The 25,378-nt window shown below is 45.5% G+C and overlaps 1 protein-coding gene across 4 annotated transcripts in view; it reads left to right on the top strand.

The window, feature by feature from the left end:
- The window catches only part of COG2 (component of oligomeric golgi complex 2), a 55,280-nt gene that overhangs the window by 9,276 nt on the left and 20,626 nt on the right, over window positions 1-25,378 (top strand). For all 4 annotated transcript variants that reach the window (XM_042907869.1, XM_042907868.1, XM_042907871.1 and 1 more), the window contains exons 2-10: window positions 3,540-3,701; window positions 4,820-4,885; window positions 7,132-7,212; window positions 9,136-9,239; window positions 11,767-11,875; window positions 12,424-12,603; window positions 14,269-14,393; window positions 18,930-19,056; window positions 20,946-21,085. In XM_042907869.1, coding sequence (XP_042763803.1) covers window positions 3,540-3,701; window positions 4,820-4,885; window positions 7,132-7,212; window positions 9,136-9,239; window positions 11,767-11,875; window positions 12,424-12,603; window positions 14,269-14,393; window positions 18,930-19,056; window positions 20,946-21,085 — 1,094 coding nt within the window. The remainder of the gene's footprint in view (window positions 1-3,539; window positions 3,702-4,819; window positions 4,886-7,131; window positions 7,213-9,135; window positions 9,240-11,766; window positions 11,876-12,423; window positions 12,604-14,268; window positions 14,394-18,929; window positions 19,057-20,945; window positions 21,086-25,378) is intronic.

Raw genomic sequence — 25,378 nt, 5'->3', positions numbered from 1 at the left:
TGCACCATTTTCCATTCTCGCCAGCAATACAGGAGGTTCCAGTTCCTTTGCCTTCTTGCCAACGCTTGTCTTCTGGGTTTTTTTTTTGTTTTTATTTTTATTTTTTTTTTTTTCTTATTTTATTGGATCCTGGTGGGTGGGAAGTGGTAGGTCAGTGTGGTTTTGATTTGCATTTTCCCTAAAGACTAATGATGTTGAACATCTTTACATGTGCTCTTGGCCATCTGTGCGTCTTCTTTGGGAAAATATCAGTTTGAAGTCTGTTGCTTGTTTTTAAATTAGATTATTTCTCTTTTTATTGTTGAGCTATAAGGGCTTTTGCATATTCAGGTCATTAGATCCTTGTCAGATATACGATTTGCAGATATTTTCTCCCATTCTGTGGGTCGTCTTTTTTACTCTCTCAGTAGTATCCTTTGACACACAAGTTTTTATTTTGATCAAGTTCAGTTTACTGATTATTTTTTATGCTTTTTGTGTCATGTCTAAGAAAGCATTATGTAATTCAGAGTCACACAGATTTTCACCTCTGTTTTCTCTAAGAGTGTTATAGTCTTTGCTTTTTTATTTAAGCTTTTGATCCACTTTGAGTTACTTTTTTGTGCATGTGTGAGGTTGGTGTTCCAAATTCATTCTTTTGTGTGTAGATTATTGTCCCTGTGGTGGGCACTTGAAAAGACTGTTTCTTCCCCCAGTCATTGGTCTTGGCATCCTTTGAAAAATCAATTGACCATAAGTCTATGGGTTGCAAAGTCTTCCTTTTAAATGTTTAGCAGATTTACACTATAGAGTAAAACCATTCCTGGTAAGTGAAATGTGTCTGTTGCTCGATGCTGCTGTGAGTTTGGGCTTGTTGTCACAGCAAAAGCTGCCTAATTCAGTATTCACAGATTACTGGGAAGTGATTTAGTCTTGTGTTGAGCAACATTTGTTTATCTGAGAACAAATACATAAATGGCAGGTTGAGAACTGATGCTACCTGGTAGCATTTGTTCAAGGGTCTGAGTTACATGATTTAGAATGCCATCGTCAAGTTCAGAACTTCAGAGAATACGTAATGAGGCAGGAAAAATGATCTACCTAAAGGCATACAGCTGGTTAGTAGCACGGCCAGGATTCTGAGCTGAGTTGTGCCTCTGCATTCCTTCTCTGATGTACTTCATAGCCATGAACGTAAGGTGTTGTCTGAGGTGGTCTCAAGAGGCAAAAGTCCAGGCTAATTCTGGCCCCAGTTTAAGAAGCAGGTGGTTTTTCAGTAGATGGCTGTGAAATTATGATTTGGTATGAATTCCTCTCCTCTGACACTATCAGGGTGGGTGTTTGGCTGATTAAGAAAGTCAGTTGAAACAAGTACTCTTAAGGAATGGTGCACATGGTTCTTAGCATTTATGTTAACATTTATGCCAGGGGCACCAAAATGTAGTAAAGGGGAAACAAGCGTGTAACTAATCTGTGAGACCAGTACTTGGAAATTGATTATGAAAGGTTCTGAACATCTGTTCAATGGAACACTTAACATCCATGTAAAATATTAATACAAATGTATACGTTTTATGAAAAGACATTGAAGTTACATTTTTAAATGGGAAATAACAGTTGAGAAGAACATGAATATTAAGCTGCCGTGTGTGTGTGTGTGTGTCTGTGTGTCTGTGTGTGTCTGTGTGTGTCTGTGTAGACACATAAAGAAGGTCTGGGTTTCAGTTCATGATGGCGGTATAGGAGGATCTTGAACTCCTCTCTTCCCACGGATACCCTGAACCTACAGCTACATATGGAACAGTTTCCTCTGAAAAATACCCAAAACTAGCTGAGTGACTCCTACACATTAGGTGAATAAGGAAACAACCTACACTGAAGTGAGATGCAGTCCTGCCATAAATCCCACCCCTGGCACAGTGACCCACAATTGGGAGGGAGCTCACAATCCAGACTTCACCCCTAGGAGCAATGAATGGTTTGAACCCCACATCCAGCACCCCAACTTTTAAGATCTGCACTTCAGAGACAAGCCCCCAGAACATCTAGCTTTGAAAGCCAACAAGGCTTGCATCCGTGAGACCCACAAGGCTGTGGGGAACAGAGAAACAGCTCTTAAAGCAGTCACGTGAGTGGAGTCCCCCAACTCCAGGACTCAGCACAGAAGTAGCCGATTGAAAAAGGTTCGGACTTTCTGTAAAAGAGGCCCATTTGCTTATCATAGAGCACTGAGGGGCCAGCATCTAATTTAACACTCATCTGGGGCCCACTCTGTAGTCTGCAAAGACGGAACTGGCAGGTGTTACCTTTGTGCCGTCTCTCTGCCTCACCCCTGCTCACTGGTATCTCCGGAAAAGGAGCTTGAATGCTCATCTGGTGTCCATGTTTTGCAGTCGCCACCTAAGGGATTCCTCTAGGTCATGTGGCTCCAGTGACCGGCAAGGCTTACGCTCACAGGCCCCTCGTGTTCATTGCAGTCTTTACAACAGCCAAGACTTGGAAACAACTTAAGTGTCCATCAGCGAGTGAATGGATGAAGAAAATGTGTGTATAGGCAGTGGAATAGTATCAGCCATAAAAAGAAGGAAGTCTCGCCATTTGCGACAACATGGATGGACCTTGAGGATATTATGCTAAGTGAAACAAGTCAGAGAAAGACACATATCGTATCATCTCCCTTATGTGTGGAATCTATAAACAAAAACAAAAAATGAAGTCCTAGAGAACCGATTGGTGGTTGCCAGAGGTGGTGGGGAGGGGTGTGTGAAGGGGTCAAATGGTACAAACTTCCAGTTAGTAAGGTAAGTTTTGGGGATGTGATATACAGCATGTACTTCTAGGAAATACCATATGGTACATTTGAAGGTTGCTAAGAATAACTCCGAAATGTTCTTACCACAAGAAAAAATGTGTGTGTGGTGGTGGATGTTAACTAGTCTTGCTGTGATCATTTCACAGTAGATGAAACCATGAAATCATTATCTTGGACACCTGAAAGATTATGTGTCCGTTGTATCTCAACTTTTGAAAAAGTAACTTAACATTTTAAAGAGAAAAGACCAAAATACAACAAGTCTGGGAGGATGTGAATCACAATGTTAAATAGTAGGTGGGCGGGCGACGTGAACAGTGCTTATCCGTAGAGCTTCAGAGAGCAGATGATTTTTTACACTCTTTAATATAATTATTTCCTTATTGGTTGAAAGTTTGCCATGAGCATTTGTCACATTTAAAACAAAGAAGCAAAGGCTGTTTCTGTTTTGAGACAAGCCTCTGAAATGTATAATAAAAAAAAAAAAATCCCTTGTGGAACTTAGGCAGCAGGAGAGAATGCTCTTGGTGGGGCCCCCTTTCCCGCACCTCTGTGACGTGAGCAGGCGCCCTGGTGTCACTGTGTGTCCCTAGACACTCCCCCCCCCCCCCCGCCCCCGCCCCGCGCAGCCGCAGAGCCCCTTCTAAATGAGTAGAATGGCGTTTCTCTCTCTGTCTCCGATTTGATTTTTATGCGTAAAATGTGGTATCACTGGCGGTCATTTTTTCTTTGCGGTTTGATTTTTCAGGAAGATTTCGACGTGGATCACTTCGTGTCCGACTGCCGGAAGCGCGTGCAGCTGGAGGAACTGAGAGGTGACCTGGAACTCTATTACCGACTCCTCAAAACAGCCATGGTGGAGCTCATCAACAAAGACTACGCGGATTTTGTCAACCTGTCCACAAACTTGGTAAGCCGGAAATCCGCAAGGCCCTCTCATCCATATTTATTCTTCAGAGTGGAGTGTAGATTTCTAAAAGAAAGCTTTCAGTCGATTCCCCCTGCGCCGCCCCCCCCCCAAAAAAAAACCTAAAGAGATTACTAAGCTCACGAGTAAAATAACTAAACTGTTTGGTGTGCATTTGTTTGGTTTTAGTGTTTAAATTCATTTCAGGCCGCTCTAGCTTGATTATTTTTTTGAAATCGTTAGTAAATAAGTCAACAGCAGAGGATAAGAACATCGGAGTCGTCGTTTTTTGGTAGTTGCTAAGTGATTACCCTGAAGTCTTACTTGGTTGAGGCTAATTTGCAAGAGCAGATACCAACTATTCTGAAGGAAGTGTTGAATTTACTTTCAGGTGGATGCGTTAGGCAGAGCTAGGTTGAGGGGACGTGGGCCAGTATTGATATTTAGAAGGCGTGGTTTTATAAAAACATAAGAATGATTTGTAGTGAGCGTGTCAAGTGTTTGTGAAGCTGTTTAGAAATGCTTGGGTTATAATATTTGCAGAAAAGTCCCCTTGTTCTTACTTCATTTTGTTTTAAATCTGCCGAAAGTCGGCAGCTCCGTGGGGATTTCAAGAAGCATTAAAATAATGAGGCATATTTGCTTTTGGGAAATATACCCCTAACATAAATGTTCCAGTGGGATTAGAAACCCAGAAAATTTGATTTATGTTCTGTTTAATTTAGATTTTTCTCAAGGGTTATAATGATGTTTAGGAGAGACATAGCCCGTTGGCCTTTCACATCAACTGGCTGGGTATCATAAATTACGGACACATAGCTGTGCCCCTTCCGTTACAGTTTTTCACATTCATTTAAAATGGCATCTAAAGGCAAATTGTTTGAAGGTTTCATTTATTAGGACTTCCCTTGTTTGTATAGTTTCATGTATACCAACAGATTTTTTTCATATTCTATGAACATTGATGGCACAGTAACATTTCCGTTATTTAACTAGTTACTCAGCAAAATACAGTCATACCAAAAAAATAACTTAAGTCTAGTACTGCTTTGATCATTAAAAGATACTTCACTGTTATTCCTGATTGTGATGTGTGTGTGCCAACGTGATTTTGCCTTTAGGTTGGCATGGACAAGGCCCTCAATCAGCTTTCTGTGCCTTTGGGACAGTTAAGAGAAGAAGTTCTGGTAAGTCCCTACATAGTATAAAACAAGCTGCTGGAAAGCATGTGGTCCTCGTTTGCCTTCTCCAAGAAGAATTCCTTTCATCTGTTAGCTCGTGGTGCGGTGGTTGTTTTCTCATGGTTTCATGATTATTGTATTTGCCTTCAGAAAAGTTGTAAATGATTTTCTATTTTTGCATGTGGTATTATGACCTAAAAAACATGTTCGATCTGAAGAAGACAGATTCTCAGAGTAGACAGCCTTAAAATGTCAGGGGAGAGGAAGAATATTTCCAAATTCAACTTATTAATGCCACCTTACTCCTATGTAAGTGGTTTCCAGCTTCTGAATGGCTCATTTGAACAGTTCCTAATTTGTAAGTATCCCCTCCCCGCCCAGACAGTAATGTACATGCGGTCAGGTTCCCAGACTGGTCCACAAAAGCTATGAAATCATTCATGTAACCGAAAGATGATATAGATGTAATATCTAATAATGTTTCTCTGAGAAAATCCCTGCTGTGGGAATAGAACTCCCCACTCCCAGACGTTGGGAATGGGAACTCCACCTGGTGAACAGCGGAGGGGAACTTAGGGCATCACTTCCAACAGAAAACTGTGCCATCCTGTCCTCCCCCACCCCCCAGTCTGTGTCGATGCCCTGACTCGTCCCCCCCCACCCCCCTGACCCCTCCGTTTGGATGCACTGTTGTGAACTTGGTGCTCTGCACCGTCCTGTCCTGGGTATGTCACCCCTAGCTTGAGTGGCCTCGTGCATCAGCCCATAAGACAGTGCCTGGAACCTGAGGAGATACTAGAAGTGGAAGATGATCCAAGGGAAGGCCCGGTGCATGGACAGAGCTGGAAAAAACGTGGAGTACCAGCAATGTCCGTGCTGAGAAGCCCAGAGGAGGGGTAGGCAGGAAAGAATTCATAGAAGAGGGAAATTTGGAGCCGTGCCTCGAGCTAGCTAATACTCTTCCTTGTTTATGTCCCGTTTGAATGTTACAAAATCTTATTGAGGTGCTTTCCCCCGGAAGGGAAGAGTGATTTTTGTGGTCCACTATTGGATTCCACGCCTGCTGCCGCGTGTCTCTCCTGCCTCCTCCTTGGTGTGCCCCTTCCTCCCCCAGCCCCATAGCCGTGGTGTCCCCTGAGCCCAGCCTTTGTTTGGCCTTCCGCTCTTCTCTGAAACCCCTCTCCCCAAAGGTAGATTTGCTCCGCTGACTCCTGCTCTCGCCTTGCACACAGGTTCCCGTCCTGCCTCGTCCCCGCGAGCACCGTGTCCCCTTCCTTTTCCACAGCCGTCTTTATAGCTGCTTTTGTCCTAATGAGCCACAGACCTGACCTTCCTTTCTGGTCCCGACTCAGGGACCAGATCTAAGATTCTAAGAGATTCTAAGATCTTTAACAGATAAGACTGTTTCTGTCTTCGTTGTTGTATCCTCATGTGCTGTCACGACAGCTGACATCTAGTAGGTATTTCATGATGTTTTCTGAGTGAAATAATTCACCTTTCTGTAGAATTTTTGTGATGTGTCCAGTTTATCCCAGCTGTTTCCGTGAACCTTTGTTTTGGCTCTAATTCCTGTCTTCTACTTGGTTTCGTTCCTCAGCTTCCGGCCCTCTTTCTCCACCTGTGAGCTCTCCCTTTTCCTGGCCATTCTGTTCTTACTCCTTGATTCCTAATATTTCCAAAATATTAGGACCTACGATAGGTCAGTGCGTCAACATTCTCTAGTTCTCCAGAATGTGTGGAATCCCGTCTAAAGCCCTTATCTGAGTGAAGTCCTCCTGAGTTGACCCCTCCCTTATTTCTGCTTCTCTCCAAAACGAAGCCAACAGCGCACCCGGGTGCATGGCTGTGACCCTGAGTGTGGACGTGTCTACACCTTCTTACCTCTTGTCTTCTAAAGATGCTGTCTCCGCCCATGCACGGTTTCAGAGCCGGATTTGAGTCCCACCCCTTTTCCAGACTCTTCTGTACTTTGCTTCAGACTACCTGTTCTCCACTCTGACCACCCATGACATTCACTGTATATGTATTATTATTCTTCTGGCCGTTAATACAGTGCGACCCTGGCTTTATGTCATTTTGCCCCTAAATCATGAGTACCCTCAACAACATTTGTGTCTGATATTTCGTGTTATTGTCAGTGTCTGCATAATACTGGTCTGCAGGTATTAAGTTCTGTGAGGTTGAATTAAATGTATAAACCTGATCATGTTACAGAACAGTTTCTGCAGTATACTTTGTTTATGCTTTTAAAGAGCCTCAGGTCATCTGTCAGTGAAGGCATTCGGGCAGTGGATGAACGGATGTGTAAGCAAGAGGACATCAGGAAGAAAAAGGTATCCCTCAGTAGATTTCCCACGTTACGTGCCGGTTGTGTCCCCTCCTCGTGTCCGCTCATGCTTGTCAGTCAGTACTATGCAGCTTTGTTTTCAAAGCTCTTTTGCATGTGCATATTTCGCATTATAATGTCACGTTATCTACTTGAAATAGTAAGACGGAATTTTAGAGGTACCCACATGGTCTCAAGGTCCCTCACTTTTTCCAGAACAAGAAATAATAATAACTGATGTCAGTGGAGCACTTGGTGGTTTAACAGCCACGTAAATGTTCTCCACCCCTGTATTCTGCAGGTTAGTTGTTCTAGAAAAGGCGGAGTATTGCTATCTCATGCTCGGCCATGTTTGTTTCTTTTTTCGTTTCCCTTCTTTATTTATTTTTTATTTTTTTTTTTTTAACGTTTATTTATTTTTGAGACAGAGAGAGACAGAGTATGAATGGGGGAGGGTCAGAGAGAGAGGGAGACACAGAATCTGAAACAGGCTCCAGGCTCTGAGCTGTCAGCACAGAGCCCGATGCGGGGCTGGAACTCACTAGCTGCGAGATCATGACCTGAGCCGAAGTTGGCCGCTTAACCGACTGAGCCACCCAGGCGCCCCACGTTTCCCTTCTTTAAATACACGTCTGCGTGCACTGCCTTTACTGTTTAGTGGCCCTGGATTTTAATTTTATTTCCTGATTTTTTTGTTTATGCTCTGGTTTTAGCTCTTCTTATTAGTTTTTGAATCCCAGTTAGTCAACATACAGGGTTATATTAGTTTCAGGTGTACAGTGTAGTCATTCAGCGCTTCCCTAGGTCAGCCGGTGCTCATCACAGCAAGGGCACGCCTTCATCCTCGACACCTGTTCCACACAGCCCTGGTTGTATTCGTGATCATAAGGATGTCAGGGCAGAGTTGGAATTGGGATTCCAGACTTCTGACTCTATCCAGTGTTTTGTACGTGTATTTATTAGCACATTTTATTATTATTATTTTTAGTATTTTTTGAGAGAGAGAGGGAGCAAATGAGGGGGAGAGAGAGAGAAGTGGGGCTTACCCGAAGTGGGTCTCGAGCTTACCCAGAGCGGGGCTCGTGCTCACCCGATGTGGGGCTCGAACTCACGAACCGTGAGATGCTTAACTGACTGAGCCACCCAGGTGCCCCCTTATTAGCATATTTTCTTAAATCTCACGGGGGAGAAAGAAGCTTATTTTAGAGACTATTTCTCCTTTACATCTTCTCCCAGCTTTTGTCCGAAGAATTCATGTGGTGTGTTTCTAGACAAGACTGTAAGCTTCGTGAAAGCAGACATTTTTCTAGTTTTATTCACTGCTGTCCCCACTGTCTGGAAGAATGTCTAGCTCCCAGGAGGGGTTCTCAGGTACTGTTTGTTTAACGGATGACTTTGTATTTTTCGTTCTTTTAAGGGTGAGCGTTTTTTATAACGTCCCGCAACCTCTTGGCAATATTTGTAGCATAAAATGCCTTCAATGAATCGAGACTGGGGCATATAGGTGTACATCATGTACATGTAAACCGAGAGGATAAGTACGTTCAGAAACTGAAAAGGTGAAGAAAGGGCCATAAGAAAATAAATGGACTGCCCATAGAGAGATTCAGGATGGGAAAAAGAAGAAATAAGAGTACAGAGCGTGAGAAAGCAAAAGTCTAGGGGTTTTTCGTTTGTGTGTGTGTTTTTTTTTTTACTATTAATTTGCAGTAGAATATTGAAATATGCTTGTTCCAGAAAGCCAAAATTAAGATTTCCATTCTTGGCAATTCAGTGTTTTATAGAAATATTCAAAATGTAGGATGCTCTATATATTCAAACTTGACTTCTTTCTGGTTTTATATTTTCTGGCACTTAGCATGGAAAACAAGATGATTAAGGTTAAACATTATAATAACTTTTTTTGTTTGCTTAATTTTTATCTTTATAGATGTGCGTGTTGAGGCTTATACAAGTTATTCGATCAGTTGAAAAAATTGAAAAAATCTTAAATTCTCAAAGTTCTAAAGAAACATCTGTACTAGAAGCAAGCAGGTAAGTATTTTTTTTTACTAAACAGCACGTAAATTAATACCTCACATCCAGTTTAAGTATTGTTTGGTTTCGTTTTAGTTAGAATTCATTTCTGAATAAGGAGAAAACCCAAGTCTGTAGCTTAGCGTTTTCGAACGTAGCTCCAGAGAGTAGAGCGCACGAGATGGTAAAGCTTATTATACGTCATTTTAAACCCTTTGTGGTCCTAGGCCATGTAGTTCCAACACTGGGGGTCAGAGGCAGTGTGCCTCCCGTGGAAAGTTTTTACACTTGGAATCCCCTTCCCTAAAGAGCTAGCAAAATCCTTGTTGATCTTCAAGGTATAGCCTTCATCTTTCTCAGATTTTCTCTAGACCTGCCCAGAGTATTAACCATTGATGTGTTTTGCACCAGCATTATATCGTTAACGGAAACAGTATAGGGCACGTCTAGGTGAAATGCACGAACGAGGAAGAAAAAGCTTCTGAGATCAGAAAAAGATGACCGCTCTCTGTGTTACGCCGCGACTTACCGCCTTCTTAGTGTGAATTTTCAATCAGCCGGGTAGATGAGGGACTCGGAAAATGAGTTGCCAGAGCACGGCGGCACCAGCGGGATGCGCTGTGGAACAGTGGGAAGAACACAGGCTTGGGGAGCCCGAGTCCAGGTCCTTCGCTGCCCTGTGTCCCCTGGAGTGTAAGGCTGACAGCAACCCCACATGCGAGGTTGTCTCAACCAGTGAAGGACTGTCAGCCATACCTGGCATACACAAGCCCTCCCCCTTAGGAAATCTGGGTTTAACGTGAGCTGTCTTTTTGAAATCACCCTGATAGCTATAGCGTTTTTCCACGAGGAATACTGGATCATTGAGGCAGCGCCACCCACAGCCAAACTGACTATACCTAGAGTTCAAAGGCTTGGTCCCACCAAGAAGGCATGGGGATTTCTTAGTTTTAGGAACTGATGTTTTAGATTCGGAAGGGTCCCCAGAGACCCCACGCTCCACATCTCTCATTATGGAGTAAAGAAAGGAGACATCCCAAAGGAAGGGGGTTCTCGGGTCCTCCGTTTCTGCCTCCTTTCATAATCCAGACGTGGAAATGGGTACTCGCTGCCCGCCGGGTGTGTTTCTTCGGCCCACTGCCCTTGTGCCCCTGACCCCTTCGTCACTTATCAGAGACCCCGGGAACGTCCGTTCCCATCCGTCTGGTGGAACCGGCTCGTCTTCAGCTGCTCTGCTCTCTGCTGACGGTCCCTCTAGCCGCATCCTCATTCGGCCTCTCTGTTGTTCCGATGCACGCCTTCCAGTTTTCTTTGTTTTTGCTCGTTCCTGCTGTGTTCCTTTGATAGAAATCCCTCAGTGGTTTCTGTTTCTGTAATACTGTTCCTTTGGCAATTCTGCCTTTAATGTAATAGATATTATGCTCTTTCTTGCTCAGAATCACCTTTGAGGCTTTTTTCTTTCCTTTTGAACAGCAGCTTTGAGCTGTAGACAAAGGAAAGCCAGAGCCACGTTGGTGAATAGTAAATAGATCATGCTTCCTAGGCCAGGAGACGTTGAGATAATTGGTAAACAACACGTCCACGCTAGGTTATTCAAGTTAGAGGTTCAGCTTCGGGGTTGGTCACGCTGGGCACTTTCCCTCTACGCTCGTTTGGATGCTGCGGAAACAGGGCCGGGTGGATCACTGCTGGTCTGCATGTAGCATTTTGTATTTCCTGATGGTGTGGGTTTTCCCCTCACTGCCTGCTTGTGCCTCGAGAGATGTGGGATGCCTTAGAAAAGCCCAGCAGGTACTTTCAGTGCCTTTATGGTTTTCATCTTTCACTATTCAGCTTCCTCTTAAGTGATGTTGATGCTTTATAATGTGTTTGGAGGGAGGGGAGTACATTTATGACACGTGGTAGCCGATACAAATGCATGTTTTCTCGGTAGGACCCGGAGCATGTAGATTGCTCTTTCTGCTCTTTGGTAGACGCAAATTTAAAGGAAGCTGCTTTGAGGTGTTGCATTTATTGCTGCTAGAGGGCCAGTTTGATTTTATTGAAGGGACAACAGGATTTGGTGCCTGAGACGTATGAGGTCTTTTGGAAGGAGGGAGAATGAGGCAGGTAGAGAAGAGGAGGATTCGGCTATGAATGATGGGATAGGGCAAGAGAGAGAAGGGGGTTAGAGATGAAGACTCGTGAATGGGAGAGCCTGAGGAACGTGGTGGAAACACGCAGTTGCACCCACACTCCCCCGGTCCAGCTCCTGCTGCTCGTGTGGGCCCTGTGGCTGGGGCCAGGCAGTGTCAGTGGCTTGCTTATACGTGACGACCTCCCCACCACACCTAGAACATGCTATGCTTATGGCTCGTAGTGAAAATCCACAGCACGGAAGGTACGTTAGCTTTCACCTTGTGACAAGGGGTCTGTGGGAGAAAACACCCTGAAGAAAAGTTACGACACCGTGGGTGCTAAAGCCTCACTGTTGTTAATTGGGTGATATCGTCTCTTGGAAATTAAATAACTCTGGGAACTAAATTTCTGTAACTGTCTCTACTAGCCCGCTTTTGACTGGACAGATTTTGGAGAGAATTGCCACAGAATTTAACCAGCTACAGTTTCATGCTGTTCAAAGCAAAGGCATGCCTCTTTTGGACAAAGTAAGACCGGTAAGTGTTGGTTTAGATTTTCACAGTTTGCTGTTTGGGAATTTGCTGGATGATTTTCGTTAAATCTCGTATTGCCCCTGATAATTGTTGCTGTAGAGGACTTTGAAACCAACGTTGAATTTTTTCTTTCAGTTTTGGTTTCTGGGGACCCTGCTTCTCTCATGTCATGTTGGAGAGATTTTGCGTAAAGTCACAAGCATATTCTCCAAATTACACGAGTAAAATGAATTCTGAATTTCATGTAACTCGACACATTGTACGAGGTAGTCAGAATTAATTTACCCAAAGCCCTTGACTGGGTTTAAACACACTTGTCGGATTTACTCTGTAGCTTAAGAAGAAAATAACTTTGTCATTTCTTAGATGAAGCAAAGATTTACTTGTAAAGAAATCGTGGGGAGAAGAGATTTCACTGTTAACTCTCCAGAAAATGTTAATCTTTTAATCTTACATATATTCTAGTAGAATAGGAGGTCTGTTATATACATATTTGAATTTTTAGCAATTGGTCTACCTGGAACTTTCCTTACAGCTGTTTTTGCTTGCAGCGGATAGCCGGCATTACAGCCATGTTACAGCAGTCACTGGAAGGCCTGCTCTTAGAAGGTCTCCAGACTTCCAACGTTGATATAATACGGCACTGCCTACGGACCTATGCCACAATTGACAAGACACGGGATGCCGAGGCCTTAGTCGGTCAAGTTCTAGTGAAACCCTACGTGGATGAGGTGTGTGCACTCGTGTCTTCGTTCAGACGCTCCTAGAGCATCTACTCGGACTTGGATTCTTCACTGGCTGTGGGGGGATAGATCAGAGATCTTTCTGTACAGTCTCATAGTTACCGCACTCTCAGTTGTAGGAAAAGCTCGGTCCCCCCGTTGGTTACAGTCAGAGTGCCAGGAACCGAGCATGCTCTCCAGTATTCTCTAGTGATGTCATAACCCAGGGATCATCCTAATACCATAGGGGTGAGGGTCTTGCCTAGGGAGAAGGTCTGGATCCGAACATTTTCAGGTCAGTTTTAAGTTGTGTCAGTTCTACGTCAGTGAGGTTGTGAAAAAGCATTTTTGCACTGCCAGGGTAGAGGAGTAGAACAGTTAGGCCGATGACCGCTCCGCAGCACGTGCCTGGTGGCGGAGGGTGTGGACAGCCCCGTGAGCTTGGAAAGTCCGCGAGGGAGGTGTCTTCCCAGAATAGATTGGACCTAAGTGTTGAAAACCACGGGGGAGTCTGCCAGGCCAGGAAGTGGGAAGGAGGGAATGTTCAAAGATGAAGGGCTTTTGTGGGCAGATTAGTACCTTAAACCCGAACTTGGTTGTCCAGGACCCTTCACCTGTCGGGGTATAGTTAAGTTACAGGCAGGGAGTATATCCTGCCTTTGAGGAGCCAGAATATAGGTCGTATCATACAAGGTTGCCAACATTCAACAATTTCCGGCTTAGAAAATGGCAGTTTCGTCTGGTTCAAACCGATAGAAGCCATAAAGCCAGTCCTCAGTGTTTGAAGACCCTCTTGCAGTCACCTGTCAGTGTGAATGTTCTTCCTGTCCCAGTAAGTACAAAGCTTCCAAGCCCTGTGACTTCAGGAGGAAAGCCTTCCATTTTTAAAATGGGACAGTGAATCCTGTTGGTAAAAGTGAAATTTAAGGCTTAATTTCAGTAAGCCTCTCAACTTCATTAGGATCACTAAAAATAAATGATCTGCCAGTTCCCTGTGTGTATCCTGTTATATTTCATGGCTATTTCTGTGGGGATGAAAAAGACCGATTAACTACGTTATGCTTTATCCGTAAGTGAAAGTAGGGTAGTTCCTAATGTATGCTTTTTTCATTGAGCCGCATCTAATGTGCCAAATTAAGAAAATATTTTAAGTTTCAATGGCATATTAAAGGGACGATGGCCACGTTTGTATTTTAAGTTTGTGTGCTTGTCCTTTCTTTACCTCTTGACTCTCAACCTTCCCACAGAAAATAAAATAATAAAGTAAAATAAAATGTGTTTTCTTCCATCATTCTCTGTCCCAACCCTTTCCCTAATCTGGTGGTGGTCGGCTAGGCCAAGGTCAAGGCAGTACAGAACTGTTGTCGGGACACACAGTATTTTGCTTTCAAGCTCAAGACGGGAAGCAGATGAGTGTGTGTGGTGTTTCGGCTCTAGGCCAGTCTCTGTCACCCAGCCTGTGTCTCCCCCGGGTCAGAGCTGTGTCCCTTAACCCTAGGAGCCGATGTTGAGTGAAGGTGTGCTTTACCTTCTGTTTCGAAGGCATGTCAGCTGGGGAGGAGGGTGGGCAGAGAGGAATTGTGTTTTTAAGGTTTTCTCTGTTCTTTCCTCTGTAGTATATAGTTCATACTTCTCTTTTAGGTGCTTTAAAACAAATGATGCTCCTTTTGATAGGTGATTGTAGAGCAGATTGTTGAGTCTGATCCGAACGGCCTTCAGATCATGTATGATAAGCTCCTGGAGTTTGTTCCTCACCATTGCCGCCTTCTTCGAGAAGTCACGGGAGGGGCCATCTCCAGGTAACTGAAACTGCTGAGCTTCCCGGTCAGCTCAGCTCGGCGATTGCATTTGGTGGCTCCCAGTGCGTACTGCTTACTGGCTGTCTTGTCTGAACTGGGAACGAGTGCGCTTTCCTATTTAATTGTTACCAATGCCATGAGGCGGGTGTCGTTAGCCTCGGCTTCTAGGTAATGGAACTAATAGTAGGAGCTAATCTTGAAGGTTGCATTTCTCTGAATCCAAAACCCCTTTTACCTTCTCTATACTTCTTCCTTAATCGGGTTTGAAATCAAAATTGGTTTCCTTCCATTATTCTGATATCTATAAATATCAATTCAGCTTTAAGTCAACAAGTTGGGTTTTTTTTTTTTTTTTAAGTTTATTTTAAGGGAAGGAGAGAGGGGGAGAACGAGCGAGTGAGCGAGCATGAGCAGAGGCAGAGAGAGAGAGAATCCCAAGCAGGCTCCGCTCTGTGCTCTGTCAGAGCAAGCCCCATGCGGGGCTTGAACTCAGGAATTGCGAGATCATGACGTGAGCTGAAACCGAGAGTCTGACGCTTAACTGACTGAACCACCCAAGCGCCCCTCAGCTTGATTCAATAAGTTTTATATTAATAGTGATTAAGGTTGTCTTCAGTTTCCCCTCCTTTTACTTAATTTCCATGACTTTCCAGTTCTGCTTCATAAATATCCCATTCCACTTCACCATCGCCCTGGTCCGGGCCTTTGTCATGTTTTCTGGAATAACAGGCTCTCCCCTCCTGGCCTCCCTGGCTCCACCTGTCCCCCTTCATTGCAGCCCTTGGTTGTCATATCCGCCCAGAGCTCTGCCACCTTCGTAAGTCTTTAATGGCTTCTCGTTGCTTATAGAGGAACATCCAGTCTTCTTGGCACAGCCCGTGAGGTCCTTGATGCTCTGGTCCTGGTGGTTCTCGACACTGTAGACCTTTCTACTGTGGAACTCCACCCCCCACCCCCGCCCCCGCAACCCCACCCCGTACCACTATGGTCCCTGGCCAAACTATAGCACTTGACCTTCCCTAACACAACTTGTACAGAAGATCCCTGACTTCACAGCGGTTCAACTTAGGACTTTTTGACTTTACGATGATGCAAAAGCGATACGCATTCAGCGGAAACCATATCGCAGACTTCGAATCTGGATCTTTTCCCGGGCTAGCAATACGCAGTAGGATCCCCTCTTGTGATGCCGCGCAGTGGCAGCGAGCACAGCTCCCAGGCACCCACGCCATCACGAGGGTCCACAACCGACACACTGAAACCATCCGGATTCTCACTTTGAGTATAGGCTTCAGCAAGTTACGTGAGGTAGCCAACACTGTGTTGTAAAATAGGCTTTGTGTTAGGTGATGTTGCCCGCCTGCAGGCTGCTGTGAGCGTTCTGAGCACATTTTAGGTAGGGTGTGCCGAGCTCTGATGTTCAGTAGGTTGGGTGTATTTTCATTTTCAGCTCATGATATTTTTAACTTACGTGGGGTTTATTGGGATGTAACTCCGTCGTAAGTCAAGGAAGATCTGTACTGGGGGCTTCTGTGGTTTTCCTCGTTGTCTCCTGCGCTTCCCGTTGCCTGTGGCTTTTGGTTAACCTGTCAACTCCATCTGAGCTCCCGCTCAGATACCACTTCCTTCAAGAGACCGCTTTCCCCTGGTGTTCAGCATTCACCATGTCCTCGGTTCCAGTACATGTTGGCTCTTAACCTCTGTGGAGGGGTCATTCCCAGAGGCTGAGGGTGTGCTCTCCTTCCGCGCTGCCCACACCTTCCTCACCTGTCACCGTGTCTTGAAGTTAGCGACTTCCCCGTGTTTGCAAAATGAAAGACTTGGTCCATTTTCATCGTCAGAAAGGCAGAGGAGGTCTCAGATCTTTATGAAGTAGGCGATCAGTGCATTTGGTCTTGAATTTTTGTTCTTTGGAAAGAAAAGGAATTTTTGTTCTTTGGAAAGACAAGAAGAAGAAAAACTATATGCCACCTGACCTTTGAAGTACCCTCTCTATTCCCACCGCATGATTTCGGCCTGGTTTTGCCGCTTGTGTTTAGTCATCGTGAAGATTTAGTTGGATTTGGATTTGGGGTGAGAATTCAGTAGAAGTCGTGATGTAAAACTAAGGAAGCTGCAATTCTGAAACAAAACAGTCATTAGATTCGACAAGGGCAGTCTTGGTCCTGAAAATGCCGAGTTTCAAAGCTTTGCGAAGGCCTTTCCATAGTTTTCAGCGTGGCAGAATTCACGTCGAAGCCTCGGAGGGTTGGGGAATCTAATCTGTGCGTTGGTAGGTCGTCATTTGCTTCAGGCACCTTTGTCCTGCTGGCCCTGACCTGCCCTCGCTCGGCTCCGGCCTCCAGGATTCCCCACTCTCGGTGCTTCCCTCGCACGTTCTGTTCTTTTTCCCTCGTGTCGCCCTCTGTATATGCCTTTTATATCTGTAGTGCCAGCAGCATGCAGGATCTGTCTTCCAGAGAATGTGGATTCGTTTTTCTCATTAGCCATCTGTTTCAGCTGTTAATCTTGTAGATGTAAGTTTTCTCTTTGGGGCTTTAAGTAGATAATTTGCTTTGGGGATGAGGGGATCTTGTCATTTGATATTGCTTATATTCTGTGCATCTGTAGTTTTAAAATTCCCAGTTTTATTCTTCTCTTCTCCAGGTACCTTAATAGAGCTCGTTCTTAGCGTGGCTGAAAGTATAGACTGCGAGGTGTGGAATTGGGTATGTGGGAAATAGACATATTGTTGGCCCTCCCCAGCCCTCCTCCAACCGGCCAGTGATTTCTTACCAGTACTTAACTATAGTAAGATTGTTTGGTAGCCCTTGCTGGCCAGTAAGGCATGGCTTCCTGGATAACCTATCTTTCCTGGCAATTTTTGCTAAGGAGGAAAATTAGGAAAGCTTTTATCTCTGTTTTCATTTTTTTTTTTTTTTTAATTTTTTAAGTGTTTGTTTATTTTTGAGAGAGTGGGAGGCACAGAATCCGAAGCAGGCTCCAGGCTCTGAGCTGTCAGCACAGCGCCCGACGCAGGGCTCGAACTCACAAACCGCAAGATCATGACCTGAGCTGAAATCGGACGCTTAAGCGACGGAGCCGCCCAGGCGCCCCTTTTTTCTTTATTTTCAATACCCAATTTCATATTGCAACTTAGCTACAAAACTCCCAGTTTTGCCGAAATAAGATCGTATATTGGGGCACCTGGCTGGCTCAGTCAGAGGAGCGTGCGACTCTTGGTCTCGGGGTCATGAGTTTGAGCCCCTCGTTGGTTGTGAAGATTACCTAAATAAAGACTTAAAAAAAGACTATATATTGAATTGCTGGCCATTGTTAAAGAAAGTTATCTTAAAACTGAGCATTCAGTGAGATGGTATTTACCTAGAAGTTATTTTTGTGTCTTTAAGTGCAAGAGAAAACTTGAGCAATCTGCCTTACTTATTTATTTACTTATATATTTAAGCCCTACTATCACAGCACTTCCTGTATGCTAGGCACAAGCCTAAATGCTTTACAAATATTAACCCATTTGAAGATGCTATGATCTCCATCCTGTCATCTCAATTTAAAGATGAAGAAAACAAAACAGGGTAAAAGGCCCACCATTTGAACCCAGGTACTCTGGCTCCTGAGTGAATGCTTTCATCTCAGTGTTGCCTCTCATCTGAGTCTGAATTAGAAATCCAGAGTCTAGACTTTTGCTTAAAAAAAAAAAAAAAAAAAAAAAAAAAAAGGCAAAATAAAGCATGGATACACAAAAAAACACGACTGTGACAAGTTTTTTTGCATCAGGATTTGGAATCAAGATTTTACATGGAATAGTCATAGAATTTGAGAACTGAAGGTAATCTTAGAGATAGCTTAATCTTCAACGAAGCTGTTAGTAACTGGCAAATTAGCATGATTTCCAGGGCTTTAGAGCTTAGTGGTATTAAGATTCAATGCAAAGAGGGGCGCCTGGGTGGCTCAGTTAAGTGTCTGACTTCAGCACAGGTCATGATCTCGTACTTTGTGGGTCCAAGCCCATGTCAGGCTCTGTGCTGACAGCTCAGAGCCTGGAGCCTGCTTTGGATTCCGCGTCTCCCTCTCTCTCTCTCTCTGCGCCCCCCCACTCATGTTCTGTCTCTGCTCTCAAAAAAAAAAAGATGAGTAAACATTAAAAAAAGACTGCACGCGAAGATCGCTTTTCTTGTGTTATTAGACTACTTCTTTTCCAAGATAGAGTGTAAATACGATAGCCTGCTTCCAGGGAGAAATCCTGCCAAGGCAATTCGATGTAGTAATTTTGCCTTATCCTTGACACTAGCTTGCTCTCCTATGTGATAAATACAGGAGTCAGAATACAGAGGGCGTTCAGGTTCAAGGTGAGACTGGGATCAAGGAGTAAAATAGAAGTTGAAGGCTATAAACAAGCTAACTGACGTACAGTTTTTTAAAAAGGTGGAAGTAAGTTTTAGGCTGAGGAACTTTGAGTTAAAATACCACTGTAGAATTTTGCCCTTTGTAAATAGGAGGTTGCAGTGTATCTGACTGAAGTGTTGCTGTTTCTTACAGTGAAAAAGGCAACAGTGTTCCTGGATATGATTTTTTGGTGAATTCTGTCTGGCCAGAAATTGTACGAGGATTAGAAGAAAAACTGCCTTCGCTTTTTAATCCTGGAAATCCTGATGCATTTCACGAGGTACTTTTCCTCCATCATCCTGATTCTTGAAGATATTAATCAGAGGCTTGAGAAAAATCATGCTTTCTGCACAGACTTCGTTCTGTGCTTTGTTAAAAATAAAAATCTGAGTTTGTGAGTGAGCATTTCCTTAAAATACACAAAATGTTTCATCCAAGTAGTAGTCTCTGATACTGTTGGGAGCATATACTATAATTTTAAAATGCAGAGTAAGGTTCAGCCTAGGTACCAATGTGACAAGATGTGTATGCACATCATTTTCTCAGTTTTTCAAAAAGATCCTCGAGACCATTAAAAGCCAGTCCCTTTGCAGTGGTTTTCTATGGAAAATTAGGTTTGCAAATGTGTACGGTATAATTTTAAAGGAAAACAAGGTCTCGATTGGATTTTAAAATCCTCATTAATTTGTAGTGTATAGAGGCAGACGGTAAGGTGTGGTGAGCCTGGGGCCTGCTGGCCTTCAAAACAGACGAGAAGACACATTTGGAGCCATAGTGTCACAGAAATACCACTTCCCTGTTCCGACTAATTGTGCGACGTGACAGTATGCTGAATCATGTGATCACGTGGTATCGTTTTCAGTGAATCGTGTGACAGTGATTTTTATTATTTGAAAACAGTAGGGCTTTTAAAAATAGACCCCAGAAGCAGAATGATACAGCGGTCTTAAGCATTCACCATTTAAGACCCTTTATGTTTTGCTGTCCTCTGGAGTTGTGCTGATCACGTTATGCTCAGGAGATGTTTCAGCTCAGAAAGGAAACTTTCTCGCAGAACTTTGACTTTGGAATTCTAAGCCAGTCCTTAACGTGGCTGGGTCTGTTTCCAGTGAGCACAGCGTCGGTCAGTTCCTTTCACAAAATGCTTTCAGCTTTCAGTCTGGCTGTGACGTGCTTCTCGTGAGGAGAGAAATATCTCGTGTTCCTTTAGCATCTCGTTGTGTGCAGAGGTCTGTCTAGTTTTATCCCCAAAGGATGAATAATACCTTGGTCTCAACTCCTCAACACCTCGCCCAACCAGTTGAAAGAAATGAAAAGCCTGTAGTGTGGAGTGAACTAAAATTCCTGCCCAAGCGCAGACGTGAGGAAGTTTCGGTGAATGGTTGGGTGACCCAGAAGGATATGGAGTGTCCCTACATGTTCCCCGTAGAGCCTGGGCCCTGGGGGGGGGGGGGGTGGGGACCAGGGGACCCACGGAGGAATGCGCATTTCCAACAGCTGCGGTTCTCTGCTGACCAACCAGGGTGCTGTTTGCTCTATTTCTCAGCTTTGTCTTTGGGTAAATTCTCTGTGAGCCTGAATAGAAGAGGAAGCGTCATCCTTCAAATGATAATAACAGTAGTTAACCTGGGAGAGTACTTTTGTGGGTCACGTTAAAGAATACAGTTTTAGGCACAGCGCGTGGGTGATGAACGTTAAGTAAGTTTCAGCCACGGCTTTTCATGGTGTTGGTAGCTCCCCGTCCGTTTTTGTGCTGTCTTGTCTATGGAGATCATGTGATGGCTCACCTGCTTTGGTTCTTTCCTTTTAAAAATGTTCTACTCCTTCCTCTGGAGTGGCAGTGACAATTATACCACTTAATTTACTGGCTCTGCCAGTTCCAGTGGACGAGGTTAGGGGTGCCGAGAATACGAGAGCTGTCGTTTGCAGAGCACTGGGTTTCCAGGGAGGCTTGCCACGTAAAACCTCGAGCGTGTCACCGACCCGCTTTGGGCAGTACCGAATTTTCAAGTCAGGACCTCGGACGGGCGACCCCTTTCAGGTCTCTGTCAGTTCCGGAAGCTACGAGTCAGAGTGTTCTCCTTCTTTATCTTGATTACAGTTTTCCCTGTATGTGCTCGTTCCTGGTTAGTTTGCTCACAGTGAAAATTCCGCCTGTTCTTATTTTAGAAATACACCGTAAGCATGGATTTTGTAAGAGCATTTGAACAGCAGTGTGGAACACAGGCCAGCGTGAGGAGATTAAGAGCACATCCCGCCTATCACAGCTTCAGTAATAAGTGGAACTTGCCTGTTTATTTTCAAATAAGGTCAGTGATTTATTCCCCCCCCCCCCCCCCCCACCTCCAGCCTTCTGAAATGGGACTAGAATACCAGGTCAGGGTGTTGCCTCCAGGAAACAGTCCTCGGAGATGATCGTGCCGTTCCTTGGGAAACAAGATCGAAAGTGGGAATGTGCAAGAAGTGTCATTGCCGGCGTTCCGGTTGGCATGACAGAAAAACCATTTGGTAATTAAAGGGCTGAGGACCCCGGCCTCGGACCGAGGTGGGCCCCGCGCCCAGCTCCGTCCTCCTGCGCTCCGTCCGCGGCAGCCTGTCCGTTTTGCCCTTCTCCCCACACGCCTTCGTCAGGCAGCAGGCCCGGCCCACGTGGGTCTGTTGTTGGCTTCTCTGTGCTGGTTTTTCCCTGAGAGTGGGGAGAAGCGTATTCTTCGCAGCTGGTTCCGTCAGTCGGTTTATGAGAATCCTAGTTATTATTTTGGCCGTCTCTGACATCTTTTGGATGTCTTTGACATCTGTGACATTTGTTCTCTCTGTTCTGGAAAATGGTGACACTTCTAACAGATGTCGTGACGATACCACGTACGTAAATAAGTGCTTTCATAAACTGGGGACATTTAGGATAACTCTTAGCAACATATGTTCTGTTAGAAAAACAGACGAAAACAGCCATTTTTGCAGAGTGTCTTGAACGAGGTCATGGTGAGTTCCTTCATCGAATGACATTAACTGGAGCGTTTTAGTTAGGAAGGTCTGGAAAGAGTTGCAAGCTTTTTGTTGAAATCGTGAGTGCTTTCATTCATTAGGATGCAGTCCTTTTCCCTAGAGTTCTGGGGGGAAATTACAGAGGGGGGAATACATTAAGGATTAGGTCCCTTGATTGTAATTGCTTGCCGTGATTGAGAATGTATGTAATCATCTTCTGATAATGAAATCACAGCTACCAGAATGTTAGTGAGGCGCTCTTGCTCGTACCACACTGTATTTTATGCTTAATTTTGCCAGCGTGACATCACCACGTAGCTCGTCTCTCAGTAGGATATGAAGGATTTGTTCTTCTAAGGTATTCATGGACTGCACTGGGAGTGGTTGTTGCAGGGTAATGAAGATCAGCCCAGGGCAGGAAGCCCTTTAGATGCAGGAGCGGAATTTAAAACAGTGAAGTATTCTTTCACAGTATAAGACTGCAGTAGAGGAGCGCCTGCGTGGCTCAGTCGGTTCAGGCCCAACTCTTAATACCAGCTTAGGTCGTGATTCCAGGGTCATGGGATCGAGCCCCTCATCAGGCTCAGCGGTGAGCATGGAGCCGGCTTAAGATTCTCTCTCTCTCTCTCTCTCTCTCTCTCTCTCACTCTCTCTGACTCTCTCTGACTCACTCTCACTCTCACTCTCTCTGCCTCTCTGCCCTTCTCCCCTGCTTGTGCCCTTTCTTTCTAAAAATAAAAATAAAAAAAATAAAATTGGGGACTAACACGTATGTATATATGTATGTATGTACGTGTGTGTATATATATGACCGCAGTGGAGAAGAAATGTCTAGCATTTCTTCTGTGGTCCGGGTTTGAAGTTAGATTGCTTTAGACGTCCAATACTGTGACATCACGTAGTCCTGCCTGCTGCCTCCAAACTCCTCTTCCTAGTCATTTCCCCAGATCCCGTGACCCCACCCTTGGAGATCCTGCACTGTTGTCCCCCTCGCCGCCCGTCCCCCCCCCCCCCCCCGGACTTGCCCCCCCTGGAGCTCTGGTGGCTGTTTCGGGGCGTGCTCTGGGCTCGCCAGGCCGGACGCCACAGCCACAGCACAGCCTCCCCTCAGCCGCCTCTCACGGGGCCCGCAGCCGAGCTGGGTTTAAAGTCAGCCAGTTCCCTGAATGATTTTGTACGTTACCAGATTTTAACAGTAAGCAATCAAAAGGATCGGTGAGCCTTTCTCTGTAAACCATTTTACTTAAAATTTGTGAAATTTGTAAAACATCACATCTGAGTTACGAAGTGTGGAACTTGTATTCACTTATGTTTGTTTTTCCATTAAAAAAAAAAATAAGTTCAAATAATACTTTGTAGGACTGCCCTATTGATTTTTACCAGGCGTCACATTGTTTACTCTGAGTGATGACCAGAAGTTTCACAAACATGACTAGGGTCAGAGTTACATTGTGAGGGGATTCACTTCAGGGCCATTTAAAGGAGGCCCAAAACCCATGGGGTGGTATACTTTGACATGTTCGTAGGGAGGAACGTGAACATTGCTCTCTTGGGAACAGGCTTACGCCACTGGTCTGACGGTAAACCTGTATCCCGTCATCCTAGGAACCGAGGTGGCCCTTCCAGCCAGCGCCATCCGGGGGTGCACTTGAACCCCTCACTGTTCCCGATGCCCTGCCTGGCCTTCATGTCACTTGTTCCCGTAGGTGTAGTAGAAAGCAGGTTTAGGGGCGCCTGCGGGGGTGGGGGGCTCAGTCGGTTAAGCATCCCACTATTGATTTAAGCTCAGGTCATGATCTCGCCGTTCATGAGATGACAGCACGGAGCCTGCTTGGGATTCTCTCTCTTCCTCTCTCTCTGCCCCTCCTCTGCTCACGCTCGCTCTCAGAATGAATGAACAAACTTCAAAAACAAGAAAAAGGTTTACGATTCAGTTTCTCACAGGAAGAAAGTAAATGCAAATATGACCCAGTGGTCTCCAGTGCAGTGAGCCGGTGGCTCCGCAGAGACTGGGCTCAGTCCCTGAAATGCCCTAGGCTAAGTTCTCCGCCATCTTTAATTGAAGTCTTTCTAGAATATTGTATACTCCCGGAACATTCACTGTAGATGTATTGCATTCAGTACATGCTGAACATAATATATCTCCTCCTAGCAACGTGGGCTTTCTGCAGCATCGACGTGCTTTCCCTTTGCCCCGAGTACGCGTGTGTGTGGAGTAGACGTGTGCCCCGCGACGCTTTGGATACTACGGGGCAGAGATTTCAACGCCCAGCAGTGTTACCTTTGCCGCTTTTATTTTTACGGAAGCGCTTTGCGATGATTGCATACCTGTGGCATGCGTGGAGGGATAGGTCTAGAGGCCTCTCCCAAACCCAGATTTCAGAATGTAGAAACGTCCTGTCTGGGGTCGCCTCTGTTACAGATACCCTAGCAAGCGCCGTGGGCATCACACGCGCGTGGACCAACTCCAGCGCGGCTTCTCAAGGGTCCCCAAGGTGGCCTCTCCCTTTTTGCCGTTTTCCAAGAATGACAGCACCTCACCTCAGTCCTGGAAGTTAACTGCCCAGCAGAGCTGTGCGAGGGGCTGCTGCTGGGCTCCCGGCTGGGGAGGCACAGCTCTGCCAAGTGACCTGGGCAGTTTTACTTCCATGGGTCTTTCAGCGTGGTTGCACGGTCAGATGGCTGTGTCGAGGCCGCGACATAGCACCCGTGCCTCTCACTGGCAGGTTCCCCTGGGCACTAGGAGGGGGCTTCCTTTCCCACGGGAAAGCAGCCAGCTCTCGTGGTTCGGGGTGGCCCGGGGCCTGGGGCTCTGGGCCGTGTTGCACGTTCATGGAGGGCACGGCCGCTGCTCTTGGTCTGACGTGCTGTTCCTTTCACCCTCCAGACAGATTCCTTAAGTTCAGGCTCTGATCTGCTTTAAAAAAAATGTGTACTATAAAAAACCCGAAAGGCTCAGGGAAATTAATCTTGAGCGGGTGTCAGCATGTGTTGCCAGCAAGGGAACTGGCAGGTGACGGGTGTGCTGGGGAAGGTCCGACGGCGGAGGTTCCGTAGTTGGGACCCGATGCCACGTGCACAGCTTGTTTCCAAAACACAGCGTTTTAATGTCACACAGCCCTGAAAACGTGCCCACGCAGTTACTAAAACGGAATTCTGTGATGGGAGAAGGCGCTGCCTGGTGGGCCAGCTGACCACCCAGGAGGACTGACCCGGGAGGCGGGGGCCGGACAGCACGGGAGGCTGGGCAGCAGTGTGAACAGCACACGCAGCGGGCTTTTGTAGTGTTCACCGGCTGCTCGCGGTGACTTTTCTCAAACTGCAAACAGATCTGGAGTCCAGCCTTCCCATTCCTTACTTTAGAGACGTTTCCTTTTTTCCCTACGGCAGCGTGAGTCGAGGTGGATCGGAGATCCCGCTGTCTTGTGGCCACGAGGCGACGACACCGAGTACAGCCACGTGGGCCTGGCCTGACACGGGCTCCTTGATGGCGGTCTAACCGGGTGGTTTGTTTAGTTTGAAAAACACGGGGTTGGTTGTGATTCCAATCAGCCGCAGATAACAGAGAAGCCCTGCCTGACGGTGGCTTAATCGGGAGAAATTTATTCCTTGCTCAG

This window comes from Panthera leo, chromosome D2 (genome assembly GCF_018350215.1).
Source record: "Panthera leo isolate Ple1 chromosome D2, P.leo_Ple1_pat1.1, whole genome shotgun sequence".
Classification (NCBI taxonomy): Eukaryota; Metazoa; Chordata; class Mammalia; order Carnivora; family Felidae; genus Panthera; species Panthera leo.
The sequence above is the reverse complement of the archived record's forward strand: the minus strand, read 5'-3'. Positions and strand labels throughout refer to the sequence as shown.